The sequence below is a fragment of the Rhopalosiphum maidis genome, chromosome 1 (genome assembly GCF_003676215.2).
Source record: "Rhopalosiphum maidis isolate BTI-1 chromosome 1, ASM367621v3, whole genome shotgun sequence".
NCBI classification, from domain to species: Eukaryota; Metazoa; Arthropoda; class Insecta; order Hemiptera; family Aphididae; genus Rhopalosiphum; species Rhopalosiphum maidis.
Genome location: NC_040877.1, coordinates 29,053,605 through 29,080,735, shown reverse-complemented (window position 1 = coordinate 29,080,735; position 27,131 = coordinate 29,053,605). Strand labels below are relative to the sequence as shown.

General features: G+C 34.6%; 1 protein-coding gene across 1 annotated transcript; it reads left to right on the top strand.

Moving 5' to 3' along the window:
- The first annotated feature begins 46 nt into the window (after positions 1-46).
- Positions 47-26,616, top strand: LOC113560409 (homeobox protein vnd-like). Its single transcript, XM_026966267.1, is given in 6 exon segments — positions 47-707; positions 18,495-18,631; positions 18,791-18,895; positions 24,140-24,609; positions 25,319-25,405; positions 25,407-26,616. Coding segments are annotated over 6 exon segments (1,410 nt in total). The 5' UTR covers positions 47-267; the 3' UTR covers positions 25,578-26,616.
- Positions 26,617-27,131: the final 515 nt, after the last annotated feature.

The window sequence follows — 27,131 nt, the reverse complement described above, 5'->3', positions numbered from 1 at the left end:
TATCCACAAGGATCCGGTGCGTCGGATAAGAGGTTGTCTTATCTATACCGCCTTCGCGGCCGTCGTCGTCGGCGTGGCGTTTCCAATCGGTCGTTCAGTGCGTCGTTCGGCCGCACAGCGACAAACGCGCGTAGTGTGTTCGACATAAATCGATCGATTTATAGATCGGTAAACACAGGAATAGAGACGGACACCACCCGACCGGCCGATAACCGCAAACACGACAACGGTTCGATCGCCACACGCCACTAATCCCGAACCGCCGACATGTACCACGCGCACCACGAGCACGACGTATTGACCGGAGCCGACCCGATGGTCTTACAGCAGCACCACCACCATCACCAGGACCATCACGGGACCACGTTTATGCCGATCATGAACGATCAACAGCAGCAGCAGCAACAACAACAACAACATAATAACCATCAACACCACCATCACCATCACCTGCAGCAGCAACAGCAACAGCAGCAGGACCAACAGCATCACGAAGATCACATAATTCTACAGCAACAACAACTACAACACCACCACCACCACCACATCGAACCCACCGATTCGGCCGGTGCCCTGGTCCCTTTCGGCCCGCAGGAATCTGTAGGCGGAGGCGGTGGCGGAACTCAAACGGTCGGAGCCTACGAGACCAGCTGTTGGCAGATACTTCCACCGGATTACCCGTACGACGACGACCTGAGATACGACAGGTAAGCAGCGAGCTCCGTCGAGCGCCACGAACTTACGTAGTCTTTATTATACATATGTATGTGTGTGTGTATGTGTATGTGTATGTCAGAGTCCAACATAGGGGGAGGGGGGTGCAGTACCGGGCCCATGTTGATGATTAAATATTAAAGTGGGCGCTGTGAAATTGTATATCATTGGTTTCGTTAGACATTTACATGATGTAGGTACATCAGTAAACATTAATTATTTTTTTCATTTATGCTGATATTATTATAACTATATCTATAAATAGTTAATAATTATATTTAAATATTATACAATTATAAAAACTTATTTATGTTCTTTAAATAAAAATGTTGTTCACTAATGCAATAATTATATGTTATTTTAATGATTATTGCATTTAACAAGTATTAAAGGCTCCTAAAGTTATATTGCTCATCCGGGCCTATATTTTCTGAGTTTGGCTCTGGTAGGGGTGTGTGTTGCATGATAATTGTATAATTTTAACAGTCATTCTGTAGTTTTTTAGTGGGCAGTTTGTGTAAAACTGTACACATTATAATAACCTAATTTATCGTTTTCGGTCTTGTGCAGAAGACCCAGTACAAAATTGTATCACGGGCTACACGGCTTTCAAACGCATACACACAGATTAGTATCGGTATACCTCGCCTTATCGTTCAACTTATTCTGGCGATATGCTCACCTCACAACTCGCACCCTTATAGATACCGAACTTCGCGGAAATAGGATCTATTTGTTCATCCCTACATCCTTACAATACCACACAATAATATTGTAATATTAATTATATCGATGTTATTGTTCACGTCGTTCCACATTGGGTTAGTGAATATTGTGCTACTCGACTGAAAATCATGTTTCGTATAGTTAAATAATAGTTATTGAATTAGATACAAGTACACATAATTAATATAATATTATATATTATTATTATTATAAACTATAAAACTATTTAAAATTGTCTTCGGTTAACTGTGATATGCTATCGTGGTACTCCTCTTTTAATGTAAAATATCTAACTTAAACACAACGATTCGTTACCACGTATACGGTATACATATACCGTGACGTGTTGCAGTTATTCGTCGAGCGAACGGTTTCGTTCGTGGCGTTTGGCTAAAGTGCACTCGTAACGCTATGCGTGAATCGAAATGACATCGGCGCGTGCGGTGTACCCCTTACCGACATTCAGTCGTAAGAACGAGCTGTACGACTTTCTGCCCGTTATCGGGCAGGATTTAATGTCACATAATATATTATATTCTATATTCTAATATAATCGAAATAGGAAAGCTCTCGACGAATTTACGGTCGTTCAAAATGCTATCGTGTTCGGTAGTCGAGAGTCTATTATGTGCACTCAGATACCGAATATATATTATATGTACGACAATAATATTATGTTGTCAATTGTCATACCCCGTGGCATGCGAGTATTTATTATATAATATACCGATCGCACAATACCAAGATTGGTGGGCGGTAAGGTATATGTAGAGGGGAGCGAGGACTTTGGATGATATCATGACAAGAGACACTGGAAACCGAAAACTTGTTAAAGTCGTTATACGCCGCCTATACACACACACACACACACACAGACACACACAGATAGCTGAAGTTCGCGTTCGTTATAATGTTTATTGCGCCGAGTGGTTGGGCCCCTCGAAGTTTGCGTTTGTTGTTATTGTTATTCGTTATACCCTCCACTGGGCCGACCGTATAATATATACTTAAACGTGGGCACACATTTCGTACCGAAAGCACACGAAACGACTTAAAAAAAAAAAAATTACATGATAATATTATGACTATATATTTTATGCATACACACACACACACACACACACACACATATATATATATATATATACCAATGGGGTACATCGAGCTCCGTGAATGTATTATTACTATATACACGCAGGTCTTTATATACATATAATGTAAGTGTACCTACCGACGGAAAGGCCAAAGGAGGGCGTGAGAGAAACCGTCAGCTGCGGCCGATGATTAGACGTGCACAACCACGTGCCTGGCACTGCTGGTTTTCTTTTCCTTTTTCTTTTTTTAACCGATCGTCAGAAACGTGCAAAGATTTTCATGATTAACGCGCCAAATACGCCAACCGCTTAATGTCCCGAAACCATTAACGATACAAGTACTTTGCCGTTATATTACTTTGATATAACATATACTATTATGTACCTGCGTGGATATATTATTATAGTATATAGGTAGGTAATAACGTCAAATTCGAACGGACTGCTGTCCGTTTTTCAGGTTGCAGACAAATAGATGAGCGATATTTGTACGATCGATTTCATATTGTCTTAAAGTACGCCATTGTAAGCATGAACGTAATATTATATACTCGTAATTATTATTTATTATATCGCTGAAAATCTAAGTTGGTCAGTATTTACATCGGCATATGAAAATATCTACTGAAGTACTGAATAGTGTGTATAATAATATTATTATGTCCTGCAAAATCCTTTAATATTATATAACTCGATGTAAAAAATAAAAACCCATTGACCCATTTATTTTAGGCGCAAATAAGTACAGCACTATTTTATGTAGGATCCTGCAATTATAAAATAAGTATAATACTGAGTGGATTTAAAAAAGTATTTACTATCAACAAAGAGTTAAAAAAACATAGTCACGCTACAATTTTTAACTTTCTTCAACCATGTTATTGTTTTAACATTCTTTTTATGAGTTCTAACTTTGATCTAAATTTTAAAATTAATTAATTAAAACCGTTGTAGTAAAAAAAAAAATTCTTATAGAAGTATTAATTATTTATGTATCTTATATAATATAACATATTTACATATTTTACTACCAAACAATATTATCATATTATTTCGAATTTCGAATTTCGAGTTTCTTATTATTAATTAATTAATTATAAATTGTTTCATATTATCATTATTTACTTATTTGTTTTTGTAGAGAATTTTTATTTATTGTTTTGATTCATTCAAATGTATTGTATTTTACTCGAAATAACACGAACAATACATTTGATTTTCCAATCATCCGTTCTATTCTACCATTTCTACATACCTACATTCAAATGAAAAACATAATTTACTTTTACTTAATCAATATAATTTTTATACATCGATGTATTATTGATATATTATCATGAACTATACTCGTTTAAGTAGAACCAAAACGATTCACCACGCAATATATACACCGTATTATTCTTGTCACCTTCCTATTTTATAAGAAAACAATTTATTGTATTATATTACATACAATACAGGTATCTTGTATCTATTTACTGCAATATTCTATGTGTATGTCGTATAATAACCAATTACTCTATTTATTTGCGTTCACGTGCGCTCTTCTAAATAAATTAATGAAAAAATATACAACATTTTCACCTGCTCCGGACGGGGTTAGGCCAGCAGTCATATTAACGAAAAACATAACAACAACAACAAAAACAACAACATTCATATTACCGGAATTACTTATACCTGAATCAGCTATGTAGTATGGAGTGTCGTGCACACGCGTACCTATATACGATAAAAAAAAAATAAAAAAAAGTGACGGGCTATAAAGTATAGGTAATAAAGTATATATATACATATACATGTGAAAGTGGGTGGTGGGGGTGTTATGTAATTAAGGGCAGATGAGCTTCAGTCGGGTCACGAAGGGAGCAGTCTAATTGCTCGGAACGAACGCAATTTGTCGGTATATTAAAACAAAAATAATAATATAATAAAAACCATATCGCTCGTCCATTAGTGCTCTACTGCCACACACACACACATACTTGTACAATATTGCTGTTGAACAGGCGATGCATTTAAAAAGCCTTTTTGTCGCCCACCGCACGCGTGAGGTATAATATAACAGCGATATAGTTATACAGTCGTGTGAGTATATATTAACATTTGTATTTTTGTATTGCATATTATAAATCAATAAGCTTGGGTGGTTTTTTTTACGGGTTTTTAAAAACGATTAAATCAAAGCAAAAAACAACGTTACAGCAATACACGAGTTGTAGATAATTAGGCGATGCCCTCAATTTTAAACCACCGTTGTAGCTCATTAGGGCCCAAAATTGTGTGCAGTAGCACACACTATATATAGAGTAGCCAATATTGAATATGCAGCAGCAAATTTAAAAGTGTGCAGTAAGTTTTTTGGCTTTTGTACATTTTTATTTGATTAATTATTTTTAATATTGATTATTGAAAATTTCCAATTAGCTTGTATTCATTTAAAATTGGTCCATTTCCATAACACCACCACAATGGAAATTCTCAATTTTTTTTTTTCATTCGTTTGTGTTGCGTTAGTGCTGTTTGTTTCTACTTGGCTTCTACGTTAACACCGTCTGCCCGAACGACATTTTACCTCATGACGCGGGATGTTGTGGTACCGATTTACGTTAGCAGAACTGTTGTATAACTGTCGCGGTCACAATGTTGACTATATTATCAAAAATATTATGAAATATGAATATAATCTGTGATATAGATATAGCCCATGTAGGTCATGAACATTAGAGAATAATGTTCATGATATAGGTATATAAAAATGATTAAAACTGCCAATACCGGATAGCTAATAAATAGGGTTGTGAATTTTTAGGAAAGTGCATTTTTTTTTTTATGGTTATTGTGAAACGTAGCTTAGTTAGTATATAATTTGAATTATGTAACAATAAATCCATTTACGAAACTTTTATTTTCCATTTTTTTACGTTTTTAATTTTTTAAGTAATTTTTTTAGCCTTTTAAGGTCATATTTTCCTTTTTTAGTTCAATTTTTGGTATTTTTAATTAAGTTTCATCAATTAACATGTTTGAAAACCTTTTGAAAGATTTAAAAAAATGTTTCTGGCAAATAGCATCATTATTAAAAAATCAATAAATTTCAAAATCGAAATTCAAATTCAAATTATTCAAATTGTATTAAATAAATACATTTTTATGCATAAGTGTATCAACTCAAGCTATTTTGTTTTTAATTTTAAAAGTTTTAGTCATATAGATATCAATAACTTTTATAGAAAATTGTCTTAGATTGTATTTAGTATAACTAATTATTAATAAATATCAAAAATACATATGCAAAGAAGTTATATGTGGCATGTGCATTGTGCACTAGATCTGTGTTTATTATTTTAAAATATTTTGATGTGTAGAATTAGGTGTGTAGTGGCAAAATATCTTAATTTTAGGCCCTGTAGCTCATTACATTTATCTTTATATTAGCAAAGTTCTCGAAAGAACTGAGAGATGTATGAAAAATCACCACTTCCTAAGTTATAACATCCGCGTTCGATTTATACCTACAATATATTAAGTCCAAAATTGTATATAGCGTGAAACGATTTGATATTATATAAGTATTAAATACTCTAGAAATAAAAAAACACAAATTAATTATCATGATTACGATTTTTTACAAATCCATTTCTACGTCTTGATAATATTATATACGGTATTATTTAAAAACTCAGAACTTTCGATGCTTACATTCTTGCATATTGCGTGTGTCTATATTATATATACAACTATATTTTTGATTCACGTATTTCATCATTATAATATACTATACTAGTACACGTGGTCTAAAAACAAAAGTATTAGGTATTAGGTATTTGAGTATTTACATATTAATATATAGGTGGTACAGTTATTTTTTTACATCATTTTAAGCCGTTGCAAAAAAATATTTTTGCAAAAATAAATTTTATCTTTATAATTTTTTTTTATCATTTTTTACTGTTTTGCATGAAAACATGCATTTTTAATTTTATACATCGTGAAGTAGAATAAATTTCCATGAATAAATTCAAATTTTCAACGAGTTAATTTGTTTAAGTTCTACAACATTTTGCGGTCCAGTCCTATTCCGTTTCCTCCGCTCATTTTGTCTTTAAATACTTATAATATATAGTTAATAGTTATATTAAAAAAAGTATTCGCACGAAATGCATTTCCTATAGTACATTGAATACTCCAAAATATATTCTGTTTTATCGCTACACGAATAATAAAAAAAAACTTAAGATGCTATTACGACAACAAATATAGTTTAGTAACGACTTAAATAAATGTAAATAAATAATAATTTAAAAAAATTAAAAGTTTTTGAAATAATGGACGTGCTTCGATAAAATAATCACTTAGTATATCATATGATATTACCATATCAGTACATTACTGTATATTTACCGATCGCCAGATCTGTTGTGTGCAAAGGACGTGTAGCTGAAGGATGTACACGTTGTGTGTTGTGCAGTTAACAGTATACGCACGATATCGCCAACAGCAGCAGAAAAATAACATATTAACGCGCCCCATCGTATTCGGTCGGTGGTATTGTATGCATTACATTGTATCGGGACTTTGTACAATTATATATATATCATATCGAACCCATACCGTTTTAATATAATATATTTAACAACGACGACCGGCGTCGTGTGTATTTGTTCTGTTTTATTGTGTTTCCCGCGCTAATTTTTAGTGTTATTAATCCCCGTCCATATAATATTATATTTATATACACACGTAACACATAAAGTTTTATATTCGCACTCGATTTAAGTGTTATATTGTACGACGCCCGCGCCCACGCGACACAATATATCGTACCTATTTCCCGGCGGGGTGAATAATGTGTACGTGTGCGTGTGCAGTATTTAAGTGTATTGTGTTGCACATCAGACTCCAAAACGAAAATGCTAATAATAGGTGTAATACAATATTATAATGAGTGGCGATTGAATATTATAATATATATCAAAGGAATAAATCTAAAAAAAACACGCGTAACGGTCGCGCGCGCCGTTTACCACGCGTCGATGGCGGATTACGGCTCCGGCTCGAACGCGACACGTGCATAACGATGCGGGGTAATAAACTTTATGGATACATTTTGACCGACAGAATAGATACGCAGTGTAATTAAAATATTATGTGTAATGCATTATGCGCCTTAGGAGTATGCAGCGGCGGTATAACCCGTGTATTGACACTGCGGTATTATACCTACGGCACAGTGCCGCTATTGCTCGCGCTGTTATAATCGCCGTATCACCTATAATACGCATAGGTGTAATCACTGCGAGTTATTGATATCTCGTATTAGACGCGGACGATAGATAAAAATATTTTATGGTTCACTGCAAGCACAAAAATTCAACAGGCGATTACAAATAATGGGAAACAAATTGTGTTTTTTTTATGCATTGAATGAGCTGTGTTGAACTCGGCCGAGTCCTCTACAAATAGAAATACTTTGAAAGTCAGTAAGGTTACGTTCGACGATATTGTACGACCAGTATAGATGTTATAGTCACAATGCTACTGGTCATCGAGTAAAATCAAAAAAGAGAGATTACAAATATTTCACAGTACTGTACCTTTTGACGACCAAATATAATACAGTAAATTCCTGTTGCAACGAAAAATCCCGTTATAACGAAAGCCATAGAAGTCTCCTGCCGAAGAGCAGGGCTTATAAAGAGCTTAATCGAATTTTCGTTATAACGAAAAAAAATTCGGTCCCCTGGAGTTCGTTGAAACGGGATTTTACTGTGTATACCTACTATAATGTAGGTCGTGTATTAATCGGTGTACACAAGAAATGGAAGAAAGGCATAAACGATAGCTATCGTGAAATTGTTCAAACGGTCAGATAATGGGAACGCAATAATTTCGGTGATTTTCTTGATCCTTTCACACATTACGTTGCCACAGCAGCTGAATGCGCTATCATTTATAATTACCAGATAACACGATAATATTAAGCGTCGTAATACGCACAGCTCAACAGTATAATATGATTATACAACTTTCAGGGAGGTCAATTGCCACAAAATATTCACGAATTATTATTCATTGCGTTGGTTTTCGTTAAGAATTTATTGACGACTAAACAGAACCATCGCCATAATATTATGCTAAAATTTAAAATATGTATTAACCAATCTCTATTGCCTTATTGTTATAATTGTTATTTGACTAGAATAATAGATCACCATATAGCGTATAATCAAAAAAAAAAAAAATAGTGAACTATATTATGTATATTGTATATACCAATGTGCGTAGTGTGTAGTGTGTACCTACTTACGTCTAATGTCGCAAAGTGCTTATAATAATAGGGTACTTCAATTTACAAAAAACAATAACATTTTGTTTTAAATTACCAAATCTAACCAAGAGAACGATCGAACCACGTCAAGATCACTTTGTGTACAGAATAGTGAAGTATAAGCCGATCATTAAAACGTGGTTAGTTGGTTCTAACAAGCCTTTACCGAAAAAGCATTGTACATTACATTAAGCTGTTTTCGATCTATTTTTCTATTTGATGTTGAATTTTGATCGTATCACGAGCGTTATACGTTTTCAATCACTATGATACAAATTATAATAGTAACTATGCACTTTACAGTACAAAATAACATGTATAAGTATATCATAATATTGTATTTTTTTATTTTTAAAAAAGGCTTATTGACAAAGTAATGGAGTCCTCGAACGGAATTTTTCGTTACTATTATTATTATTATATTTTTATGGGTCTCTCGACACGACACGCACACGCAATACAATGCATGTAATAGGTATGCATATTTTTTTTTTATAATATACTTGTCTGCGAGCACATGCGAACGGGTTCGAGGGGCTGTTGACGTCCATCGTGTTCGGAATTCACCGGAACAAATCAATGTTAGACACTCATCGCTACCATTTAATTTTGGAGAGACTCTAGAGAAATAGTTATACCTATTCTTAATTCTTTTATATAATATTATTAGCCCACTCTTCATATTATTATTATACGGTAAAACAACCACTTGTAAAAACACACACATGTATTGCTGTTTAATATTATATAATAAATTTTATATTACAAGAGTAATAAACATATTACAGGTATAAACAAAGTCTAAAGTTAAAGTTAAGTTACATTTTTTTAATGTTCGCTTATTGCGGAGCTATTTATAAATATAGAAATATTAGGTAATTATATTTCTATATTAACTTAACGAGTTGAAAATATTAGTGAACTAAATCAATACTACCTTCGAGTTAAATCATGTTGTTCCGCGAAATAATTTAAATACAATTTGTGGCGAACAGTTTTCGGCTAATAATTAATATTTATTATACAAGTTTATATAATAAGGTTTATAATCATATATATTATGTGTTAAATCAATAACTGTACAAAGTATAAAATAATATTATACAAGTATATGGTTTGAAAATGTACATACCTACGCATTATTACTCACTAATCATGCGCTGTATAAAATCGATTAATGTATATAATAATAATAATTCTCTGTCTTTAAATTGGCTTTTAAACAATATTATTTACATTTGTTGCGATATATTATTTTTGACGAGCTTAAAGCATAATAAACATTATCTATATCCAGCATATAAACAGTATTACAGTGTGGTATTATCTACTGTATACACGAATTAACATTTTATATGTATAATAGTTTAAGCAAGCATAGATTAAACCACATATTTAAGGTCTTAATAATACATTAAGCGCATTGGTAGACTACAATAAATTGTATTTCATAAATGTATACGACTTCGTTTAAGGGGTTCCCACACGTGATTGTTAAAAACCGTTTCACACAGGAAAAAATTACATAGGTTTTTGGTTTTAGAAAAAACAGATATTTTTTATAAAATAGAAGATCTTAAGCGGACGTAGAATATAGTTTTTTTTTTTATATAATACTAATATGTTATAGTCATAACACATAATTATTCAATAGTTTTTGAATAACCAAGTAGGTACCTACTACCTACACCAGTTGAATCGGTTTTTAAAACAAAATAAAGTGATAAATCAATATTGTTTTATTATTATTAAAATAAAATCATATTACCTATTTTTTTTATTATTATTATTTAATCATTATAAATTACATAGAATACAAATAATTTCAGATATTTTACATAATTATCTATCTCTTTTAAGCAATTAGCTTGTGTTAGAGATAGAGAGTAATATTAATAATTAAAAACATAATTTATATTATATAATTAGCATACTAAAATGATGATTACATTAGAAATTAAAATAATATTAACAATAAAAAAATTTTTAAAATGAGATAATTTTACATATTAAATATAACCATACATATCATGAAGGTCTTAGATTAATTGAGAAAATAACCAATAATATACAATTTTTTTAATATTAAATTTGGAACAGTGAATATTTTTTTTATATTGGCATGGCATACAGTTAAAATAAACAGGCCCTAGATAATTTACAAAAGATTTATAAGAATATCTAACAGGTATATTGTACTTTATATTTTCTCTTTTACAATCCAACAATTTGTAATCTTTATCTTGGCTGAACCTTTTAAAAGTGAACAAAATAGCAATTTTTTTATAGGGAAATCTAGTCGGTAAAACTCCCAACTCCTTATAATTTTGATTTGTAGAACCTTGCAGGGAGTACTTATTTAAGCAAATTCTTATTATGTTATTTTGATTTATTTGCAATTTGTTTAAAACAGTATCGCCCAATCCCCCCCATACTAACATTCCGTATTGGAATATTGATTGATATAGAGCAAATTAAATAACCCGCATTGTTTGCTTGGGCACTAAATCTTTTAATTTATGGGATTTATAAGTTATTGAGCGTAACTTCCCAACTAGGTTTTGAATGTGAAGATCCCATCGTAAGTTTTTATCAAATACGATATTTAAATATCGGTTACTATTTACTTCTTTTATTACTATACATTTACTTACGTTACTACAACTGCTACCATCGACACATCTATGAATTGTTATAGGGTTAAGATTTGGAAAATGTTTATAAATCGAGAACGTCGTAAACATGGTTTTTTTGTTCATTAAGTGTTAAATTTCTGTCGCATAGGCATTGATAAGCTTTGTTTAATCCAACAGTCACTTTTTTATGAACCCCATCCCATGACTTGTCGGAAAAGAGTAGGCATGTATCATCTGCATATAAAACAACTTATCCATCACGACATAAATCACTAACCAAATTTATGTATAATAAAAATAGAATCGGACCTAATACACTTCCCTGAGGGACTCCATATTCAACGACAACTTCTTGTCCTATTATATTATTTATTATAACCATTTGTTTTCGATTTTTTAGATAACTTCAAACCATTTTAAACTGAGATTATTAAAACCAAAATTTGGCAATATCTGTAGTAAGATTTTGTGATTCACAGTATCAAATGTTTTTTTTAAGTCCAAGAATACAGCAATTACCTTTTTACTGCTATGTAAATCATTAAAAATGAATTGAGCCGTACTGAATAAGGCATCCTCAGTGCCAATGTCTGGTCTAAAGTAATATACTGAATCCTGTAGTGTACCTACTTATAAATAATAACATACAGATATAATATAACGCGTGAATATGTAAATTAAAAATAAACAAAAATTGTTATTAGTACCATAGTTGCGTGATTATCTGTACCTGTATATCGTTATTAATAACAAGAGATTTATGAATAAACATAATATTAAACATAACATTTTGAAAAAAAAACCCGTTTACATAAATACATCGTTTCACTAACAATCGCTATTCGCCGCTAATAGGCATATATTGTGTAAAAAATTATTAAACATTAAAATATAAATAAAAATATTCATGGATCGTCATTAGATCGATCGGATATCCGAAAATAGTATATTAACGTGTACACAATAATGCATCATCGGCAGCAGTGCTATAACTATTATATTATCGTAATACAGATATTATGATATTGCATATTACAATTATAATTACCCGACACTATATCGTCTACGATACACGGCAGCGAGCCGCCGCTGGAATCGATCTACACACACACACACACGCACACACAAACAGATGATGACGATACTAATAACAATAATAATAATAATAATAATAATAATGCGATGATGTATCCGACGCGGCCGGTCGCCGTCGACGGACAACGGTTTTTAGGGGCGCGCGCGCGCGCCGCCGTCACTTTCTACCCCCTTCCACCGCAGCCACGCCTGCCGTCCAATCGCCGCCCCGGGCCACTCCCCATTCGCCGAGTTTTTCGCGCCCTCCCGGCCAACACCGCTCCGCCGACGGGGTCGCGGCTACGGCAACGGCAGCACCAGAAGCAGCCGCAGTCGTCTCTCGTTCAAGTGGGTTGCTCGTCGACGACCACTGCACCGACGACCCTCATCGCGTCTCGAGTGTCCGATCCGAAGACCGCGTTTCTCTCCGATTCTCGACAGCTCTCGTCCGCGACCGTCGTGTATGCGCGTTTATTATAACTATTATTATTATTATTATTATTATTATTATTATTATCACTAGCTGTTACTGTGTAGTACGCAAACACCCGAAAACTCGATAGATTTACGCGAGTGTGTGTCACAATATCGTCTTTAAAACTATTTTATGTGTGCGATAAGTATCATCGCTCACGGTGTTGAGAACTAATTTTTTTTTAACAATATTATTGTCTAAACCGCGAGACCGTTTCCGCCCGCGACTGCCGGGCACGTGCGACTTCGCCCCGGTCTCTCGACAACGTAATAATATCGTTTTAATATTTTTCGTATATATTATACGATTATTAGTATACCGCAAGTGCGACCCGCGCATAACATTTGCACGCGATCGCGCTCGCCATGTCCGACAGCGAAAGCCCGAAACCCGCGGAAGAGGTTCTCATGCACCACCACCATCACCACCACCCGAGGATACCGCCGTCGCTTCTCGCGTGGTGCCCGGCCATCATGCCGCCCTGGTGCTCGCTGCTGCCCGCCGCCTGGTGCAATCCGGCAGCCCTCAGGTCCGCTTTCCCGGGGTCAGTATATATTATAATTATAAGTTTATATGGTCGTACGAGATTTATGTGTGTGTGTGTGTGTGTGTGTGTGTGCCGATGACGTAAATGTCACGATGTAAAATCACGATGACATTATAGCAATAATATGTATTTGACATCGCGTGGACGTGGGGTAGTGTTGTGCGAAAATCCTGCAGAACAAACATATTACTGGGTTTTGGTATAGTTGTATTATTATACACACACCGATACGTTTATATAGTTTGTATAATAATACATTATGTGTACCATAGTGATGTTCACATTTAAATCGTTGAGTTGTTCAATGAACATTGTTATACATAAAATGCTATCAAATACTCGTTAAACTCCGCAAGTTTTAACGTACTTGTGCGCGTATATGTATTAATTGTATTATAAATATATGTATAAGTTATGTTTTGGGTACTGCAATGATTCCGCCTTTGATCGTGTACTAAAGTACTTATTTCAACTGTAATATTTATTTTAGTACATATAATAACATATAGTAAATAATATGATATTAGAGTGATTTTTTTTTTTTTGGTGATTTATTCAAGACATTTTCGGAATTTTCAACGTACCTACACGAGATTTACATGTTAAACTTAATCATTTTTGAATATTATTGCCTTGACAAATTTTATTGTATAAACTAATCTGTATGTATTTTTATGAGAAATACTGTACTTAACTTTTTAATATTAAAATAACAGTTTTTATAATATTGTCTATCATAGTTATTATTATTATTAGGTATACCTATAATTTATAGTACTTATAATCATAAACAATTATTATTAGATTTCTGGCGCACGGAATGTATTACTAGAATATATAAATACATTAACGCATTTTAATATAGATATTTGAGTATTAAAAAAAAACTAATAATTAGATAATTGAAAAATCATATTTGTTTTATCATATTGTAATTGTCAAAGAATAATTTGTTTCAAATGTTTTTTAAAAATCGAAATATTGATGTTAATTGACTATTAATATTACTCTATATTTTATGAAAATTAATTATTTACATATAATTATTACAATTTAAAGTCGAAACAATGAAATATGTAGGGCAGGGGATTTTACAGGAAACTGATATTTAACTAATTTGATATCACTAAAGTTAACAACTGCTTTTTTATTTGCTTTTAATTTGTTTGTAAGGGGGTGGACTAAATTATTTGGAAATAAATCGTTTTTCCCCTTCCTAAACACAAGCCGCGTTGATTTAATATCTACAAATAATAAGATATACAAATATAAAATATATAATGCATACAGTGTATATACAGTACAATAGTGTAGTTAATTGTAAACTTATATATTCTACGATTAAAGAATTGTATTAATGTGGTCAAGTGTATACAGTCTCACGATACACGATAATAAAAATATAATTTTAGTAGATAGGTACCGCATAACTTTTCTGTAGTATTAATAAACAATTTAGATAGCATAGTAATTTTGTAGTAAATAGTTGTCGAAAAATACCAAAAATCTTCACTTGGAAAGGTTGATTCTAGGGCCCGTATTCCTCACAATATTAAATTTATATTTGGTGGGCCATTCATTATAATAATAATAATTAAACTCGAGAGTAATAAATCCTTCGAATTATTATAATTGTAATTTAATATTTGAAAACAATGATTGAATTGGGTGTTAAACTTGATTTAAAATTAATTTTAAACCATTTAACTACACAATAAAAGACTGACAAATATTATTATCATACTATGAAATTATTGTATACGGCTTTTTTTTCTTTCTGTGGTAAATTATCAATTTATTTTAAATAATTTCTTAAAAATTGTTATATAAAAAGAAGTACCTATTATATGTAATAGAATTATATTAAATAATTTATTCAAAATTTAAAATATGTACCTATGTTTTTTACTAAGAGATTCACAATTATTGTATGCACATGTCAATCGTAAAACTAGTCTAATATACATAATATATCTTTCGTTAACTTAAATCATAATTTATCTTTTATACGTGTCTAATTGTGCACTATGTACACAATCTTCTCCAAAAACACATTTCACTATACCTAATATTTTTATATCATACCTATCTACATCCATTCATGTCCCATAAGAATTAATGTGTGACATTTATTTTTTCGATGGACCATTCACATTTATTCGATGATGCATATTATTTTCAGACGGCATTAGGGTTGGGTTAGATATATTGGTATATAATGTGAATGGCATGATTTTGAGGTACAATCCATCATTGGTAAAATATTTAATTATATAGAATAATTACAGTCATTATAACAGATCGTAGTTACGTGTAAATATTTCGGTATGAATTAGTACTACAAAATCGATGTATGGTAAGTACGTCCGTCCTATAGGCTATAATATAAACGCTGTACTACCCATCGATCAGATGAAGTGCGTATATAATATTACGTATTATTATTATGTCATCTGCAATGGATTATTGGCAAAAAACAGCGTGTTTTTTAAAACAACGAGTGGCAACGTGTGTATCGAGTAGATAATTTATAGGTACATAAAATAATAAAATATAATACGTAGGTACCTAATAAAAAAAAAAATATATATAATGTATGAATTTAGTTGAATTAAAATTTATGATGAGGAAAGGAAAAATGTTAAAAATCAGTTTGTATTAAAAACGAACTTGGATCCAAAATATAAAAAAAAAAAACCGGTAATGGCGCGATGATTTCACATTAGTTACCATAATAATGTGCTCGCGTACTTATAGCATGCAATGGCTCAGCAGACAATTCAAAATTACGAAGCGGGAGGGTCGGGGCATGGCGGTCTCGTAAAGTAATAGCTTTTAGTGCATCTCACACTCGCGCACACAAACATAATAATAATAATATATGTGATACATTTATTATAATAATATAATATATAACATCGTGTACATTATATATATATATATATATAAATAAATATATATATCGGTTGGTCTCGATCGGCAGTTGCAGTCGGCTTAGTAATAGTAATAATATATATTATATATAGTCGTTATATGACGACGTGTCGACGGCTGTGCGGCGGTCCGTTTGTGTAATAATAATAATAATAATAATAATATGTACCGGCTATACCTAAAATGTTATACCGTTTTATTGGTGCCGCCGATCCGCGCGCTAAGGTGATGTTATATCATTATATTCGTGGGGCAAACGCGCGCGCGAACGAGTCCGGTACGTGACTTTGAATAAATTTCGGCAACATTACCGCCGCTCTCCAGGTATTATATTATAGGTACGGTCGTAAATACGACGCCGCCGTCGCGGTGTATGTTAATTTTAGTGCAGCCCGGTTTTACGCACTCAGAGTGGACGAAGCTTATAGCGTCTCTGACGATATCGTGTCTTTTATTAAAACAGGAGCTAAGGACCAAGGATCCAAGCCCAAGTCAATTATTCTGTATTATATTTTGCACCAAGATCCGTTTGTAGTACGTTATTATATTATAACTTAGTACCAATATGGTATTTATTATTTTATAAAAGTGGAAGTCTACTACCGTGGAAAAATGTATTTCGGTCTTAGGTAGATTTTATGGTTATTTAATACATTTAACCGCTTCGAAACATATAATACTTACCTACCTATCTATATATTATCTTTTTCGAAAGTCACGAGTACACCATAATAGATGATGTATAATTTCTAAATGTACACAAAATTTCGTGCTCGAGAATACGACGATAGTCCATATTATTATAGAATCTATTATTACATAATAACACTCTAAAACGTTGATTTTATCGTTGAACTTCCTCGCGAAAACAGTTTGGAAAATCGTCGATCAACAATGTTCGCATATTATTCTCACGACGATGTTTCGGAGACGCTTTTGGCGAGAGCCACGGATATCATATATTATACGCATCATGTACCGTCTCGCGGCGTTGTACGGACAAATATAATAATATTATAATACTTTGTACACGCAGTTTCGAGTGTGTGGGTGTATAGGGCGGCATAAAATAATATAAGAATAATATAATCACAACAGGTGTCGCTTCCACTTCACGGTCGGTCGGTAGTAGGATTGGGAGGGGAGGGCACAGGAAGAACGTGCTCGATTGGAATTCCCGAGGATTTGACGACGACCGAAATTACCCAGTGTCATCGGAACAGAAGGGTACTTACGCACGCATTCACGCACACACACGTATATTTATTATGTGCTGTTTGATGTATCACTTGCTGTTCGATTGTATAAAACTCACCGCCACCGCGATTTATATATTATATTGTTTTTGGGCATCGCGTGGGCCGAAGGAGAGTGTTATTATATTATATAGGTGCCACTTATATACCTATACGTCGAGTGGAGCGTGCGGTGCTCATGTCCTATTTATAATGAATAATACATTGCAGCTTTAGTAGCGGACGAACAAACGTCGTTAAATTCAATGCGCATTATGGTATACCACACGCTACGCGAAACATCGGCTGTATATATTACACGCTTTATCGCTAATATTGAACACCCTCCTCGTGGCTACTCGGACGTCTCGGACCAATCGTACAATCCAAGCTCTATTACAGAATTACGGATTCTTTACAGAAGAAAGACGTTAAAGTCCAAAAACACGCTTTATAAGCGGGGACTTTTAAGTAGCCATTTAGATACCCTATGTCAGCGGTTCCCAAACTTTTACGACCACGGTACCCCTGAGAAATAGTTTGTGTTTTGTAGAACCTCCTTCATGAATAAAAATGTACCCACTATAATAGGCACACGCCTAAAAAGAGTACATTACAATGACTAAATAAAGCCATTTGTTGAATAATAGTGATATATTTTATCATAACTATAATGAGTGGCGAAGTTTATTTAACAGGTTTTTATTTTTATTTTCTGTATGTTACAGGCTTTTGGACAGTATAAAAATGCCGAGCAGCCAAACACGACCTTCAGGTTTCCACATATGCGACATATTGGACTTGAACGATGGCAAAGTCAATTCCACTGATAACACAAACACACCTCTGAGTTCCCATATCAACGGTAATAATATATAAAAAGATAAATGCAATAGTATTTAATATTTATAATAATGTCACCGATCGCGTATCGGATAAAATATATCTCGACTTATATACGTGTTTCGTATAAATTCACGACTAAGGAAAACCGTTTTATATCATTGTTTTTTTTTTCCGACAGCTCCGGACGTGCACAACGTAAGCACCGGCTTCCAGTTCCCTAGCGTTCTGCAATCATCTACCGAGCTGTTACACCATTGGCCCACGTCGCTCACCGAACTCCGAGGTAAGAACGATATTAAATTTCTACACATCACTGTAATAATTTAGCAAATTGTTCATGATATAATAGATTAGGTATAATAATACATAATACGAGTATAAATACAACGACCAAAATTTTGATTTTATTATAGTGTTTAATTGCGCGTCCATGACGTAACGGTGTGCCATGTTCAAGTAGAATTAGACATTTTTCTTCATGTGTACTATGCGCGCAATATATTTCGTGTATGGCCTACGGATGGGGAAAGTGTAATTTATCTTATTTAGCCATATCGTCGCGATATATATCACGTAAAATATTTTAATTTTATATATTTATATACTTATATGATTTGCAGTGGCGTCAATAATAAGGTATAATACTCGGGAAATGCAGATATGAATTGAGGGGACCCGTGTCTATAAAACAGATCGGGCCATTCAGAATACTGATTTATTTTCTTTTTTTATAAAAAGTGTAATTTTGGTTTTTACACCATTGGCAAGCTTTGACGCCACTGCCTGTGATATGTGTATATGTGTAGGCATATTATATATTCCACGAATCTCTCTCTCTCTCTCTATATATATATATATATATATATATAGAAATCGATGAGCGCCGAAGATAGAAAATACGAACACTCGACAATCCTCAACACGCTTATGTAATAATAACAATAATACATTACTATGTGTCTATATAAAACTATATTATTATTATACGATATTAAGCAAGCCGAGTACTGCAGAGGTAGTATCATAAATATATATATATATATGTACCTACATGTACACGACGTCGCGTCCTAATAATGGCGGTCGGACGGACGTTAAAATTTAAACCCGTTATACGGAAGCGGGGCCCCGATGGAGAGCTCGCGAAAAGGGCGGCGGCGGCGGCTTTGTCGGCGACCGAGTGCGACGCTCGCGGGGAGGTGTATACAAATTAAATGCATAAGGCTCCCCCGTCGTTGTCGTATCGTGCACACCCCGGACGTATACATGTTTATTTATATATATATATATATAATATACGCGAGGCTCGTGAACCCAAAGCTCCCGTTCGCCTCTAAGTGGATTAAAACACGCTCCCTCCCGGTGCGAGCAACAGATTTACAGCGGATTTTCCCTGCCGTTTAGCGCGCCGCAGCCGACAATGGTTTTTATTAAAAACCCAAGTATATTATATACGTATACACCTGTATGTGTGTGTGTGTGTGTACACGTGTATATGGACGTACACACACATACATATTATTATATTATATACACGGAGGGTTTTGTGTACATGTGGGTTGTAGTGCTCTCTAGTTTTCGACCGTTATTATCGAGCGCGGCTCGCTGGCTCTTTACGGGGCAAAACTCTAGACGGCCGCCATTCTCGATGAAATTGTCCCTTCCCTCTTCCGGAATTTGAAGAAAATAAAATATCGCGCGCACCAGTATAATAATATGCACTGTAAACTATAAAGCGTCTAAAAAAATAGCAAAATCACGAGTAACGCGGTACACAATTTCCGCGCAATTATATGACACGCAGGTCGGTTCCTGCAATATATAAAACAAGATGGCCTGCACACCCGAGTGCCGATAAATCGTCCCATATAGTAATATTTTTGCTTTCCTAATGGATTTCCGGATTAATGTCGAACATCGATCAGCCATACTGATTATCACGTGGATAAAATACTATTAATTTTTAAAGCATCAACAAATAAAAACGTTATTATTGATACTTCATTTTCAGTTCCTCAGTGCTTCCAGTAATATTGTAAATGTATGTTAAAAATATGCGTAAACAATATACATAATATATATATATCAATCAAAAATTAGTAAATGATAATAATTAACAAAGAAACAATAAAATCTCTTTTTATAGTTATTTCTAATAAAAAGTTTTTAATACGTAGTATTGAAGTATACGAGTGTGTAGTAATTCATGCTTTAAAGTATTATTGATTATAGTACATAACGTATAAAAGGGTAATAATAGTTACCAACGGTATTTTAACGGCTAGAATAAATGGCGTATTTTGGTTTAAATTTTTTTAGGAAGAGGAGGCAAAATATAGTTAATAATAAATATATTGTATCAAAAATTATAGTAAGGGAAGAAGTAACAACTTTATAGTCCACAAATAGTTGATCGATAAAAAAATCTACACGAAACGTAAACAATATAATAAACTGCAGTCCTTTTTTAATTGTAAATTGTACAAATATATACTATATGAAGAAAGTATAGGTCCTACGTATATCATAATCAGCAAAACTTTAAGTGTACCTATTATGATATACTCATTTTAATGGCAACTTAGTAATAAATTACATAAAACACACGCAGAAAAATAATATTCAAGCTCAAGCGTGGTTATGTTTGAAAAATAAATATGTCGTAATAGTCGATTATGAATTGGAGCTTAAAACGAAGGGAGGCCCAAACAATGTATTTTTCCCTCATAAAATTTCAGGGACAAACTACCAGCATGCTCCTTCCCACAGATTACGCCATTGGCTGGAACCGTTTCTGCGTACGCACTCGCCGAGTGTTTGTTTGAAAACGAGACGGCAGCAATGATTCGGATATTCCGAGAACCTTTGACTTCTTTTCCGATAGGTACTCCGATATTTGCGGTTAGCGTCCGAAATGAGGGGAGGCTCCACCGCGAACAGCTGCTGCGGCGATACCGTATCATCGCGACTCCGGCGAATATAATATTCCAATTCTGCGGCGCGCGGCGTGTTCCAACACGAACGGGCGTCTCGCAACGCACAATAATACAATAGTGTAATAATAATGCATAATAACATTATAACGATAATCGTCGGCGTCGCGCGTCTTCGGCGAGATACACAGTTGTGGCAAAATACATAATGCCTATGGACATACCGCGTTACGTCCCATTATAGCGATAAAACGTCAGAACGCGGATATTGTACGAGGCGGCAGTATCTGTAGCTGGTGGTAGGTGTACATCGAACGTCTCGGACGAGCTGCGATTTGAAGAAAACTATTATAACGTGATGGTTGGCTTTTGTACGTTTCCGACAAATAACATTTATTATTATCATTGTTGTTGTTGTTGTTGTTGTTAATATATAATATATTATTATATTACGCCGAGCACAATGCGGTTAACTCGCAGCCGTATAATTATATACATTATAATACATGTCCATCAGCTGTAGCGATCCGTATACGGATTGTCCGGCCGCCCGCGAGTCTGTCGCGAGCGCGAGCGCGCGCCCGCCACACCGAAATACGTTTCGTATGACGTTTTAAAAACTCGTGTCGAACATCTGCGACACAATATCATACATCATACCTAACATTATACTATTACAATGCGCGTATCGGTGTGGGATAGGTGTGTATAATATTATAATAATAATATGTATAATATATTTTACTACGTTCACGCGCGCGCGCGCGCCCGAGAGAGTGTGTAAGTGAGAGGGAGAGGGAGAAAGACTCGCATGTACGCGATGCGGTGTGTACAAACTGGGTGGAGTTTGGCGACAAAAGGGCGTGACACGACGGCCGTTCAAAGGTGACCATTGTGCGAATTACACGGGGGCTTAGACGCACAAAAAGAAAAAAATACATATATATATATACATTAAAATATAATGTATAAAATATCCGCGAAGGGAGGTACACGCAATACGCGTTTTTATAATATATGGGGGACGGTCTGGGGGTTTTTTTTATAAACTAAACAACATCAATAGGTACAAGGATAATCTGACGACGGTTTCGTGTACGTACCTATATAATAATATGTACGTACATCGTATAACAAAAGAGCGGACAAAATGGTTGCTGGCGGCCCGTCTGCTGTTCATATATATATTATTGTTGTAGGTAGGTGCATGCCGCGTCACGTCACATATTATATGATATTATATATATATATATATATATATAATATAGGAACATTAATTGTTTCGCCCTACCAGTTCACGTACGCCGTCTATACAACATAACATGATATACAATTACAATATAATAATATACAGAGAAAGAGATGATGAGGAACTTAAGAAAAACGATCGACACGGGATTGTATCGTATAATAATAATAAAATATTACGCGTACATCGGAATGATATTAGAGACCAGTCGGCCGGGCGAGGCAGATGCGCTGCGACAGGAATCACGGTGACAATGCGATTGGCGTGTAAACGATTAGTGTTTAACGACTTTTTTGTTGTATCAATGACAGTGCACACGCTGTTGCAGGGGTGGCTGTAAAGGGGGTTGGCGCGTAACTGATACCGTGGTATAGTGAAGACCGATGACCGTAATCTACTGCAGTGTCTTCTACACACAATACATTTATACGTAGTGACGAGTGTTCTTCTCGTCACAGTATAATTACGTTTAGGTTTATATATGATATTATATCCTCATTAACGGTACCTATTGAACCGATAAATATATTATGTCTTGTACATAGGTAGGGTCCAACGAATTGGTCATATAAAAATGATCAAAAAAATATACAATCTAAATTTCAGTATAGAAGAAACACTGCATTTCATAGACCAGTTTAATAATCTCTACAGATCGAGCACATAATGAACAGTAGAGTTAAAAACGAATTTTTAATATTTAGGATCTCTTAAACAGTTAAAATTTTAGTTTTTAATAGATTCATATTATAATTATGTCAATCGACATTTTTTCGATACTGGACCGATAAAAATGGAACCCTTATTGTATTCTTCGAAGAGTGAAATACGTTATTACCTATAGTTATTGTTTTTAATAAATTAATATAATATAAAGATACATTTTATTCTTTGTCATTTTATATTTTTACAGCTATGACTTTATTTTACCAATCTGATTTTATTAAACATTTTATATGGTCGCATTTGTAATAATTGATGAATGATTTAATGATGAATAGGTATAAAATATTTTATTAAGCTGTTCTTCTGATTAATAGAAATCGTAAAATATGCTCTAGAGTAAATATGTTCCATACATATTTCTAATTTTAAAATTAAAATACCCGCATATAATCGGACAAAATATTTATTTTAAGAATTTTACAAAGCTGTAAATTAATATTCATCAACAACCCTTAAATCCTATGCTCTCCTGAAAAATCGGATATGTTTTACATTGAACCATTTCACCGTCAGCCCACGTAATACAGTATAATTGGGTTTTGATATGCTTTGATATGTTTTGGTTATGACGAATGCACAGCGGACATTAACGAACGGGGTCACGTTATTTGTGTTTTAGGATTCGGAATGAACCATCACGGTGCCCAGCAAGCCAGCCCAGACAGCACGTCTCCCGGTGTGACAGACCTGACGGACACGTCAAGCACGCCCAGCGGATTGGCGGCCGACACTTCGAACGTGAACGCGAACGTCAGTGCGGGTGGCGGGCCCGGTTCCGTAACGGGCGCCGGCGCCAAGGATGAACCGTCCGAAGCGGACGGCGACGATATGGATGACGATTTCGAGGAAGAATCGGGCGGCGGGGGCGGCGAACAGGACCGGTCCGGTTCGTCCGGCGCTGGCGGTCACCCATCCGACGTCAGCGGCGGCGGTGGCGGAGCCGGCGCGGTGCACAAAAAACGCAAGCGTCGCGTCCTGTTCAGCAAGGCCCAGACGTACGAGCTGGAGCGCAGGTTCCGGCAACAGCGGTACCTGTCGGCTCCCGAACGCGAACACTTGGCCTCGATCATCCGGCTGACTCCTACGCAGGTCGGTTTGCTTTTCATTTTCCATAGTATATCGTAATAAGCGTATATACGTTTAGTACTTATATACAATTCGTTAGCGTACGGAAAAGCGTTATAGTTGAGCATGGACTCTCGTGCACTTGCCTATTTGTCTGTTTACTTTTATCGCACTACTATATGCTTGTAGTGTATGTACCTAGGCACAAAACAAAATTCACAACGTTTGTAATAAAGTACTCCACATTTTTAGCGCATACATGTTTACAAATTTTGAAATTTTTATCAGATAGATACTAAGTACGTGATTAGGTCGTTCTCTCAAAATCTGTCCAATCAGTGACGTAGTTATAGGTTTTTTCTATCTTACGGGGTACTTTTCAATTCTCCACCTTTTTCACCCTATCCTTAAACTCAAACCAGTATTATAACCTACAACCGCGTGTAAAAATACGAGTGTTGGCTTGATACCCGAGTGAAGTCAAAACTAGGCACCCTTTAGTCAATGTCGATCTGGTTCCGTGCCTATGTACACTGTGCCCGAATACGACGCTCCCGTGGCACAGCACTCGAATCACCACGGTATGTACACGCGAATATTATAGTCGCTAACATACGGCGTAGGTAGTCCCGGCAAAAGGTTTCCGATTTACCGCGTGCTCTATGCTCGTCTCTCACACATAACACTTGTACAACGGCCGGACTGACGTTTCCGTGTGTTTTGCATGTTTCAGGTGAAAATCTGGTTCCAGAATCACAGGTACAAGACGAAACGGGCGCAACAGGAGAAAGGCATGCACGTGGACCATCACGCGGCGGCCTGCGGCCAACGCTCTGTCCTCGCCCAGGCGGGTCGCCGTGCCCGTGCTGGTCCGGGACGGCAAGCCGTGCACCAACCAGCAGCCCGGTGCCGGCGGCAAGGCCGAACAGATGGTGTTGCCGTCGTACTCGCATCCGCTGATGCACGGCCAGACGCCCAGAACGTGGTGGTAGTTGTGCGACCACGACCGCGGTATAATGTTATAGTGTGTGGTCATCGCGACGGCCAGTATTGTCTTCCTATGTAATAAAAATAATAATAATAATGATAATAATATATGTACCTAACGTATAAATATATAATTATGTGTACAGCGCATAATACAATATATATATATATATACTATATACCCGTCGAAAAAATTAAAAAAACGTATAACTTCCGACCGCCGCGCCGTTATGTCATAATTTAATATTATTGTTGTGTAAAATATTCGAGTACGTGAATTCGACCTACGTTTTCACGGTATCCGATGAGAATAAAACAAAAAAAAAATAATTGATTTACTCGATAAATCGTCCTATATAAATTTATATTATACTCGACATATATATGATGTACATATTATATACCTCAATTATAATAATAAAAAAATAAGAATAATAATTGTAATAATAATATTATGTGGCATTAAAGTGTTAAAATAGATTTTTTCGGTCCCTCGTCAGCGCGGTATCGTTCGAATGTTGGCGATCACACGCCGCGCTACGACTGTGTCCCCCTTCCCTCGTTTTGATAAAACAATTATGTATTTATAAGTAATTATATTATATTATTATTATTAACGATATTTTATCGATCGGAAATACAGTAGATAGTATAGCGTACGCATGTATATGTATATTAATAATATTATTCGGAAGTAACTAATACATTTTATAAAATGTCCATTTGTAAAAAAAGTTTTAAAAAAATTAGGCTAATTGTATTATCATTAAATATTATTATTTATTTATTTATTTATTATTATTATTATTATATTACTTAAATAAGAGTTTAAAGAAACAAAAGACTAGTCATTACGTGTATTTTATTTGTTTATATATTTTTATTGTTAGAACGTTATATTATACGCACCGACGGGTTGCATATTGTAATTTTTGTAATTTTCAAGTTGTACATAAAATTAAAATCGAAAAACATATTATGTTTGTTGAATAATGTTATTCGAAATACGAGACAAAATGTATGACAAATTTACTTGATCATTATATAGATAAATAAATAATTGTTACGATATATATAATATAATATGTAGTTATTTATTTCAACTAAACACTAAACCCCAATCACTACGTTATGACTTTTGTTTAGTAATGTTCGATTCGAACGGATGACCAGTGCGGTTGTTCACTCGTAAACCCATAAGTGTGGATCTACCGACGGTAAAACCAAACCAGGCCGATCGTCGCAGAAAACGTAAATAGGTGTACTCGTGGGAACATCGGAAACCGCGTTTTTGGTACAAAATAATAATATATTAATATATCGACGACCGAACGCTACGCTACTGCGGAGTGCCTCGACTTGTGGTACCGACGACAATATGACACGGCGTCTCGTGAATTGTTTTGACATATTATTATGTCGACAGTGGCGGCAGACGAAACGCACTATTCTATTTTATGACGCAATGACCGCCGTCGTACGGGTAATATATTAATATATTATTATATAGAGAAGAGCGCGGCCTCGCCTTGTTGACAAATCTGTACGCCTTTTTATCG